General features: G+C 50.5%; 1 protein-coding gene across 1 annotated transcript in view; it reads right to left on the bottom strand.

Annotated features, from left to right (window-relative positions):
- Ftcd (formimidoyltransferase cyclodeaminase) overlaps positions 1 to 6,320 on the bottom strand; it is a 14,746-nt gene extending 8,426 nt beyond the window's left edge. The window contains exons 1-7 of the mRNA XM_021173939.2: positions 6,197 to 6,320; positions 5,261 to 5,444; positions 3,913 to 4,041; positions 2,154 to 2,242; positions 1,856 to 2,035; positions 611 to 748; positions 401 to 532 (exon numbers count right to left, since the gene is read on the bottom strand). Of these exons, the coding sequence (XP_021029598.1) occupies positions 401 to 532; positions 611 to 748; positions 1,856 to 2,035; positions 2,154 to 2,242; positions 3,913 to 4,041; positions 5,261 to 5,444; positions 6,197 to 6,250 (906 nt within the window). The 5' untranslated portion in view covers positions 6,251 to 6,320. The remainder of the gene's footprint in view (positions 1 to 400; positions 533 to 610; positions 749 to 1,855; positions 2,036 to 2,153; positions 2,243 to 3,912; positions 4,042 to 5,260; positions 5,445 to 6,196) is intronic.
- Positions 6,321 to 10,492: the final 4,172 nt, after the last annotated feature.

Raw genomic sequence — 10,492 nt, 5'->3', positions numbered from 1 at the left:
GGAGAGAGGAGAGAGGAGAGAGGAGAGAGGAGAGAGGAGAGAGGAGAGAGAAGAGAAGAGAAAAGAGAAGAGAAAAGAGAAGAGAAAAGAGAAAAGAGAAAAGAGAAGAGAAAAGAGAAGAAAAACGTAAAAGCCTGTCACGGTGGCAAGGACATTACTTATAATTCCAGTGCCAGGGAAGTGGAGAAAAGAGGCCTAGCCTACTTAGTGAGTTCCAGCCAGTGAAAGACCGTGTCACACGCATGCATGCACAAGAGTACGCACACATGCACATGCCGGTTTGGGATTTGGGGTGGGCCTTTCTGGAACTATCAGCTTACTCCTAAAACAGCTCCTACAGCCTCCAGGCCTCCCTTGACATCTCCCTCCACAGCTCCCCACAAAAAGTAACATGGCCCACCAGCCGTATCCGATGCTCCTCCTCCAGAACAAACAGCTTCTCCTTGTCGCAGTAGAAGGCTGCGGCATCCAGTAAGGCCTTCAGAGGCACCAGGCCCACCAGCTGCGAGCCCACCACTGGGAGATTCAGCTCCTGTGAGACAGAGGTGAGATCAGTGCCTCAGGGTTTCCGGGTGTGTCAGAAGGGTGTGGGATGCATGGTCTTACTCACCTGAGCCTCTCTGCGGGCCTCCTCAAACACTGTGTGCAGAGCTGTGACCTCAAAGTCCAGGAGATTTGTGGACACCTGAGCCAGGTTCTTCTCTTCCAGGTACCAACCGATGCCCTGGACCTTTTTCAGACGTCCAGGCTACAAAGAGATGCATCCCCAGGCGTAGGCTGAGAATCTCATCTCTGGCTGGCCCCTGCTCCCCAGCTTCCTTTGTGACTTGTGTTCCCTAGCCAGATGAGTCAGGCAAGGTGACCCCAGGTAGCTGGGTTGACACTGTGACTCTCCCTGCTCTTTCTATCTTCCTTGGTCTGGCTAGAGAGATGAGGCAAAACCACATGAAAACTGAGGCCCCAAAGGCCAGGTTTGGTGCCGCTCTGTGACCACATCATGTTCTAGAGACCTAGGAATGCTGATGTCAGAGGCCCCGGGGAGTCCCAACTCCGCTATGGTCCATCTCCCACCCACTTGCTATATCAGTCACTCTGATCCACTCTCTTTGATGACCAAAGGCAGGAATCTGAGCTCGCCTTTGGAAGAAAGCAAGGTCACTATTCTTCACTTTGTGCTTATAGATAGCCAATGCTGCAGGAAGCCAGGCTCCTGGACCCTCCCTGCTTGCTAAGACTGGAGATTGGGTCAGATGGGATGAGGGGGATCCCTCCATCTTTCATCAGGTATATCTGTGTCCCCTGTGTCTGATACGGACTCTGGGGAAGGGATGCTCAGGCTAGCTGATGAGTTCTATGCAGACCTGGTACAGACAGAGGCATTGTGTGGTGGGTCGGGGTGGGGTCTGAAGAATAACTTATTGCATCTAAAAGGACATGGGGATGTGGAGATTTCTGGGACTGCTAGGCAGCTGTCTACACAGAAGCCTGACCCTGTCTGCTTCTGCGGAAATGTCTGCTAAAAACAAGGGCTTCTGGGACTGGAGAGATGGCTCAGTGGATAAGAGCACTTGCTGCACTTCTAGAGGACCTGGGCTGGATTCCCAGCATCCACATGGTGGCTTATAGTCATAGATGACTCAAGGGACACAGTACGATTTCTGCCATGCAGGCCAAACACAAATAAATATTTGTTAAGGGGCTCCTCAAGTTCAAACAGTGAACTCTGATCCTGAGACCACACACACACACACACACACACACACACACACACACACACACTAAGGTAAACAATCTTCCCAGGGGATTCTGAGGAAGATCCCTGGAGGGATGAGACAGCAAACTGGAAACTACCCACCTGGTCTTTCCCTCGGCCCTGCTCCCGCAGGTTAAGAGCAATACGGTGGGCCTGCTCCTTGGTGCTTAGCAGGTTGATATTGAATGCAATGAGGAACTTCCGTGCACCCGTGACAGTAGCACCCCAACTGGGAACAAAGGAGCTAGGGCCAAAGTCTGGCACCCACTCGGCCTGTTTGAGCTGTGGAAACATTTACCTGGGGGTGAGGAGGAGGGGCCCTGTACCTACCTACTCTCCCCAGGGGGGAAATGGCAGGGAGGCCACCCTCTCACACCCAGCCACGTGTGTGGGGGAGCACCTTCTCAGGCAGGGCCTCATACTCTCCAGCCCGGATGGCTGGCAGGGTCTGACGACTGGGCGTCTGAGCTGCCTCACCATAGAGATACACTGCAAAGAAACCCAACCGGTCAGGTGCTTAGCTGGGTAGAATTCAGTACTCTCAATCCCACAGGGACCCAGGCAAGGTGGCTCCTTCTAGCTTCAGCTGGGGGTAGGTCTTCTTTGGCTTTACTCACTAGGGAGCCCCACCTTCTCCATACTCTTGGAATGGGCATTGCAATTCAGATGCCTCTGGCTTACCCAAAACCAGTACTGCTGTAGAGCACATACTTACAGTTAAGGTAGGATGTGTGGGGAACGCTGATGGGATACTCTCAGGTTTCTGTTTTAAAATGTTTTGGGGGAGCTGGCAAGAAGGCTCAGTGGTAAAAGCACTGACTGCTCTTCTGAAGGTCCTGAGTTCAAATCCCAGCAACCACATGGTGGCTCACAACTACCCGTAATGAGACCTGACGCCCTCTTCTGGTGCGTCTGAAGACAGCTACAGTGTACTCATGTACATACACTAATAACTAAATCTTTGGGCCTGAGCGAGCAGGGCCAACTGGAGCGAGCAGGGTTGACCAGAGTGAGCAGGGATCCTAAAATCCAATCCCTAGCAACCACATGAAGGCTCACAACCATCTGTACAGCTACAGTGTACTCACATACATAAAATAAATAAATAAATCGTAAAAATGCTTTTTGACTGTGTGATAAACCTGTCCTCGGAGGAGAAAAGACAGAGCTTGCTGTATACGTGGGGCCTGGCCTCAGTTAGCTTGTGTTTATGGAATCAACAGGACCTGGCTGGACCCCGTCTATGCTGCTGTGTGGACTGCCTACCCTGGTGTCTCCCAACAAGACTGTGCTATGCAGTCTGTGTCTAGTTTGTCCCGAAGATCATTTTCTTGATCTAGCTAGTTTCCCAAAATACCCTCCCCCATTTTTCACATATGTATAGTGTACAATTCTGTATGCCTATTCCTGCCTTTGTAAAGACTCATGAACACATGTACATATGAATGTAGAGACCCAAGGTTGACGTCGGGGATAACCCTTGATCATTCTCCAACTCTATTCACTGGGGTGATCTCTCACCCTGGTATGTAAGGCTAGTCTTGCTTACTAAATTCTTCTGTCTCTTCAGGTTGTCATTACAAGTGGTTCACCACACCCATCTGGCACTTATGGAGGTTCCTGGACATCTGACCTCTGGTCCTCATGCTTGAGTGGCAAACAGCGAAACCACTGAACCAGCCCCTCAATTCTTTCTGTTTGACAAGGCATGGGTTTCTTACCCTCCAGGCTCAGCAAGCTAAACTGCTTCATCACATGGTCAGACAATGTCCTGCAAGCAGAACCGGACATGCCGCCTATACTCTGCTGTGGTTGTGACTCCGTCTGGTATTTGCTTCCTTGTCTAAGAAAGAGGGCTGGTAATGGGGCTTCTTTCTTGGTAATAATCTGCATTATTTTTGTTTTATTTTGTTTTGTTTTATTGAGATAGGATATCTCTCTGTAGCCCAAACTGTCCTGAAACTATGGAGCAAGCTGGCCTTGAACTCACAGAGATCTACTTGCCTCTGCTTCCTTAGCACTGAGGTTAAAGATATGTGTGCAGCACCATGCTAGGCGTGATCTGCACTCTTAAAAGGTGTGGCACTCAGAGAACCAGAGAGCGTGTCAGAGACTGGAATCCGGAGGTGCACCAACATCAGTCCTCCCAGGACACTCACCTGGTACATTAAGTTCCTCTGCCAGCCGCTGCCCAAATGCCTTGGCACAGAGCACACACTCTTCCATGCTGACGCCCCTCACCGGGATGAAGGGACACACATCCAGAGCGCCCATTCGAGGGTGCTCACCTGCGGAAAAGGGGGCGGGGCTGTCATCCTTACAGCTGACCACAGTGACCATAGAGAGCAGCCAGCCTCAAGTGGTTGGCAGTAGCAACTGCTCCCAGGGTGGCTATCAGGGATGCCACAGTATGTGGCTGGCAAGAGAAGGAATATATATATATATATATTTCCCTTTAAAAAAAAAAAAAAGAATCACAAGGGCTGGCGAGATGGCTCAGTGGGTAAGAGCACTGACTGCTCTTCCAAAGGTCCTGAGTTTAAATTCCAGCAACCACATGGTGGCTCACAACCACTCGTAATGAGATCTGACGCCCTCTTCTGGTGCATCTGAAGACAGCTACAGTGTACTTATATATAATAATAAATAAATCTTTGGACCGGAGCGAGCAGGAACTGAGCGAATTGGGCTGACCTGAACGAGTGGGGTTGAACAGAGTGAGCAGTGGTTCTAAAAATTCAATTCCCAACAACCACATAAAGGCTCACAACCATTTGTACAGCTACAGTGTACTCACATACATAAAATAAATAAATAAATAAATAAATAAATCTTTTTTTTTTAACGTGCAAAAGGATCACAAAACCTTAGTGAGACCTTGCCAGGCTGAAAGTATCAGGCCTTGAATCGCCTCCGCCTTCCGTGGTAGCAGAGCATCCGCTCCCAATCCAGAACACTGTGCCTGGCTCCTCTTAACCTTGACAAACCTGTTATCTATTCCTTACTGCGACCTCTGAAAGCCGCTCCCAGAGAACGGACAGAGGTTGTGGCCTTTTGCCAGGCTCGGTGTGTCCACTAACCTTTGGCTCTACCCACTCCCCACCCCCCACCCCCACCCCCANCACCCTCCCCACCCCCGCCATTGTGTTTGCTTTAGAGGCAGTTGACACATTTGTTTCCCAGCTCTTTGTCCTCTTCTGGCTCCCCTAGGCCTTAGTCTAGTCAAGACCTTGGGATAAGGGAGCCCCTGTAGATGATCATAGAACCACTGGGTCCAAAAAGAGAGGTACCCACTCTAGAGGGCAGCTGATCTCCATAGCCTATGTCCTAAGGCTGTCTCCCTGCCTTCCCCCCAACCTGTTCCTGGGAATAGACACCAAGGCCACGCTTGACTTACACCGCATGGCCATGCATGCCCTGGGCCTGCCCCTCAACCAGAACGCCTTGGCACCAGCTCAGCCTGGAAATTGAACCACGAGAGCCCGGGCTCAGCCTGAGCTGCCTCACCCTTGTGCTTGCTCATGTCGATGAGCTGCGAGGCCGTACACGCAGCATGGAGGGCCCCCTCGACGACACACTCTGGCTGCCCCACAAAAGTGTAGACAGTGCGGTTGGTGGAGGGTCCGGCATCGACGTCCAACAGCACACAGCCCGGGGTCTGGGAGATGGCTCGAGAGATGGCATCAATCACCTGAAGAGAGAGGCCGGACACCGTGCCTCAGTCCCCACTTGGAAAAGCTGTAAACCCACACCCGAGTGTGATCTCAAGCAGGTAGTTTGACCAGTTCCCCCAAAGAGCTGACCTTCATTCAGCCCAAGAACCCACATGGCACAACAAGGAAGGTCCCCTGTGGCAGTGGCCATGATCACCCCAGGTTCAGGTTGGCCCAGAAAAATAAATAATGGGCCTTTTGCCAACACCCAGATACTCAGAGAAGGTGGACGGAGTCACATCCTTCTGGTGGGGACAGCCAGGGTAGGGACTGTCTGCTAATATGAGAAAGAAGCCAGATGAGCTGAGAGGTCAAAACTGGGGCCCAGAGCCCGAACCCTATCCTGAGGACTGCTCTGTGCCTCAGTTTTTCCATCATGTAAGGGGGTTGATAATAGTGCCTGCCTCTCAAGGCTTCAGGGGTGAGGAAGGAGTTAATATATATGTGGGGGTGACCTTTCCTGTGACTTCTGCCCTCTGCATCTCTCTATTCAGGGTACTTCGTTTTCAGGTAGGAACATTGCAGTCAAAGGATTCACTAGGCCCCTACCAGGAGCACTCCAAAATCCCCAGGCCCCCCTGCCATTCCTCCAGAGTGTTCCAGAGCTGACAGAAATGGCTCCTGAGAGGGATCCAATAGCTGCCTGTTCTAGGAAAGCAATCTTCTCCCACACCAAACTCACTCCCTTCCTGGGACCAGAGCACCCACGCAGCCCTGGAAGGAGCCTCACCTCCTGGTTGTTCCCCTCTGAGAAGTTGGGGACACATTCCACCAACTGGGACATGGCCAGCACCTGAGTCCAGAGGTTCCTCTCAAGAGGCTGTGGAGGGACACAGAGTGACAACTCTGATGGCCCTGGGGCCTTTATACCTTCCCACAGTTAGTTTCTTATTAACCAGGGACAGTGCGATGGGAGCTGAAGAATGCAGGGGTGCTCTCTGGGATGAGCTTGACGAAAAGCACATGAACAGCGTCAGAGGGGCACAGGCCGAGGACCCCAGGAGGCCTAGAGGGACAAAGTTCAGGCTAGGGCATCAAGCCAAGTTGAGCTCAAGGCCCAGCTTGGGCCAGGGTTGCCTATTGACCATCCAGGTGACCCTGTATTGCCCTCAGAGTGTGGCCTTTCTGGAAAAGGCTCCATGGGACTTCTGGCTTAGTAACTCTTCATGTCGGGCCTGGTCCTCAGGGATAAGGGGGAGGAGAAGCCATGTGTGAGGCCCAGCATAAAGCCTGGTCCTCCCCAGAAGTCAGCTTAGCTCAGAGAGGCAGGAGAGAGCGTGGGGTGGAAGCAAGAATGTTTGACCATGGGGATTTATGTGTGAGTGTTTATGTGTTCAGTTCATGGGTTAGATGTACATATGGGTGAACTGAGTAGGTGAGTGTGTGTATGTGTACGTGAGTGTATACAAGGGCATATGGGAACATGTAGGGGTTGGTGTGAATACGCATGAGGGTGCTAATGTGTATATATGTGGGCATAAGGTTTTCCACGGAGATCTCTGGCCAGGCCTGGTGCGAGGGTTCCTGCGAAGAGAAGCGAATGCGGGCAGGGAGGGGAAGTCACTTCCCTGCTTCTGCTGCACTGTTGGTCAATCAGCTCCACCTCCATCTCTGCCATGCTGTAATTCCATGCCGCCCTGCACTAAGTCGGGTCGGGCTGGGCAGACAAGAAGCCGACTAGCCAGTGAGGAGTGTGGCAGGGCCTCAGGCAGCTCTTCAGGAGAACAGATCTCTCCCCAAGTGTTACAGCTCTTAGGACAAAGGCTCAGATGATGGAGTAGTTCTCGCACATCTTTATTCCCTGGATCGGACTTATATACAGTTTTGGGGATGATTCAGGGTTTGACGGCAGGTACTTCTCATTGGCTTGGACTGAGCGTTTGGGGAAACCTTATTTGCATGTGGGAGGGCTTGGTGCAGCTACTACTTGGTTGATGCCCATACCTCTCTGCAGGGGGGCTGTGAGAGGCTGTAGCTACATGACTGACAGGAGCCAGGTGCCCAGGAGGCATGGCCGAACTCCTGCCATCCCATGCAGGTGGAAATCTCCGCCCTCCGGGGCTCCGGGGTTCCGGGGTTCCAGACCTATGCTCAACTGGGGACCAGGCTATCTGTGCATAGCCCACCACCCCACATATATATATAAGTAGATGTTAGACTATATGCACTGTGGAGCTGTAGGCACGTGTGTGGATGCTGGCATTTGCAAGTGGATGGATGTCAATGTGTGCATCAACCATAATGTAGGAAAGATGGATGCTGATGTGGACAAACCTATGATGTGTATGTGTCCTTGCTTTTCTGTTGTTATGATAAAAAGCTCTTACCAAAAGCAACCTGGGGAAGGAAAGGGTTTATTTCATCTTATACTTCTAGGTCCCAGTCCATTGGGAATAGTTCTATCCATAATAGAACTATTTTGCCTGCATGTACGTATGTGGGCCCTCCTACAGCAATCAATAAAATCAAGCCAACTTCTGGCTCTGGAGAAATGGCTCAAGTAGTTAAGAGGGTTCAATTCTCAGCACCCACACGACAGCTTACAACCATCTGTAACTCTAGTTCCAGAGGATCTGACACCCTCTCCTGGCCTCCGTGGGCACAGGCATGCATATGGTCTACATACATACATGCAGGCAAAATAGGCACACACATAAATCTAAAAAAACAAACTTAAGACAATTCCCCACAGACATGGCCGCAGACCAATCCCATCTGGACAATCATTCAACTGAGGTTGTCTTTTCCAAGGGGACTTTAGGTTGTGCCAAGGCACTAATAAAAAACTAACCAGCATAATGTATATGTTGTTGTGTGATTAGTATGTGTGCAGTGTTAGTGTTAGCGTGTGTGGCATTGGGAGGAGTGTTCATGTATGGATGTTAATGTTTGTGTATATATATAATATATGCACATGTTTGCATTGATGCTGCATGAACATATGGGTATTGGGGCCGGTGTAGGTGTGAGTGTACCCACGGTAATCGGTATTGGGGCGGGTGTAGGTGTGAGTGTACCCGCGGTAATCGGCGAGAGCGTCTAGCAGGTAGTGCTCTTGTGTATGATGTTGCTGTGTAGTACTGAGCTCCCGAGGGCAGGCAGGTGACAAATTCTAGAGCCAAAACTCCTGAAAATTGATAGCCCCAGTTGCACGAGAATGGCAAGATCAAGATCATGGCTCCAACTCCCAGATGCCTTCTTCCAATTCTTACTAATTCTAGGTAGAGGCAGATGTATCCCTTCTGTATGTGGTCCACAGATCTAATGACAGACCTGGACAAACATGAGCATCCCTGTCCTAGAGACAGCCCCCTTCCCAGGTGCCCTCATTACCCACATACTTCACAGAGATGTCCCCTATTCAAAGCTTTTGGGGTACCAGAGTATCAAGATATATCTCCCCATAGCATCGCTGGGCCCAGGTGAAGAGATTCATGTGGACATAGAGACTCAGTCTTCCTTGTGGCCAGCTGGAAAGACTGAAGAACCATTGAAGGTATCACAAAGCTGAACAACTGGAAGTGAAGTGCTGGGCCCAGGCACAAATGCAGAGCAGATATCCAGGAGTCCGTAGATAAATGATGAATTTTCCATGTAGAAGCATCCCAAGTCATTTGTGCAGGCATCAAGCCCTGGGCAGGTAGCGCATGACTCCACCGCTCTAATGCGGGATGTGGCCATAGGTAACCAGTCCTACAACCTGTACTCATCTCCAAGGGACTTGGCCAAATTATATCACTATCAAAGTTTGCCTCAAACACACAAACATAAACACATACACACACACTACACACACACACACACACACACATCCTTCACCACTCCCTATTGCTTTCCATGCAGGGATACTCTCGAACCTTCCAAACAGCACACCAAACAAGTCCCTAATCTCTAGTTACACTTCCAAGCCTGGGCCCACTCTGTGCACAGAGGATAGTCAAGTGGACAGGCCACAGCCTGGGACCATGCAGAGCTGAGCTCAAGAGCTTGAGGACACCCATACACCAATGTCCTCTGGGTTTGAGTTTGGAATGTTCCCAAAAGGCTCCTTATTGCAAGCTTTGTCCCAACAATAGCAATATTAAGAGAGAGGGCTTCGGGAACATGATTGGATCCTGAGGACTCTGATCTCTTGGATGAATTAGGCTATTGATGAGTTCTTATTGAACTGTGGGGGACAGGGCTGGTTGGAAGAGGTAAATCACTAGGAGTGAGTTTGCCCTTGATCAGGGTATAATTGTCCCATGTCTGTGTTCTTTCTTTGTTTTCTGGACACTAAAATGAGCAGCTCGCCAGGATGTCTCGCTCCATCATAGGCCCGGAAACAATGGAGCCAGCCAAGCATGGCCTGAAACCTCTGCATGTGAGCTAAGTAAATCCTTCCTCACTAAACTCACTTTCTCAGATGTTTTGCCATAGAGACAGAAAGCTACAGAGACTCACAGTCAAGTCCAAGAGCCCGATTCTTCAGAGCCTGAAGCCTGAGATCCAAGTCACTCTGTCCCTCCGCTCCCAGGGTTACTTTTTTTTTTTTAACTTGTGCTAATTTTCTGTTTATTCTTTTATGACACTGTGACATCTTGGGTACCTTGCTAGTTAGAAAAAAACAATCTTTCCACTGTGAGCTAGCAACTCCTAGTATATAAACACATGTCTGTTATGCAAAAGAACCAACTCAAAGCCTACTTCTTCAACTCTATCCAAGTCAAGGGTCTCTGCCCTCCAAACCACACAGGGCAAGACACTTGGTCAGTAGAGGCACAATCTATCATAGTCCAAGCCTGTGGAAGTTAAACACTCCTATTCTTGTTCCTGATTATCTACCCTCCTCCCCTTCCTCCTCCTTCTCTCCCTCCTCCTCCTCCCCCATCCTCCCTCTTCCCCTCTTCCTCCTTCCCTCCCTCCCCCTCTTCTTCCCCCTCTCCTCTTCCTCTCCCTCCTCCCCCTCCTCCTCTTCCTCCCCCCTCCTCCCTCTCATCTTCCCCCTCCTTCCCCTCCCCTCCTTCCCCTCCCCCTTCTCCTCTTC

Source organism: Mus caroli, chromosome 10, assembly GCF_900094665.2.
Source record: "Mus caroli chromosome 10, CAROLI_EIJ_v1.1, whole genome shotgun sequence".
NCBI classification, from domain to species: domain Eukaryota; kingdom Metazoa; phylum Chordata; class Mammalia; order Rodentia; family Muridae; genus Mus; species Mus caroli.
Note: the sequence above shows the minus strand (reverse complement) of the source record. Positions and strands in the feature narration are given on the sequence as shown.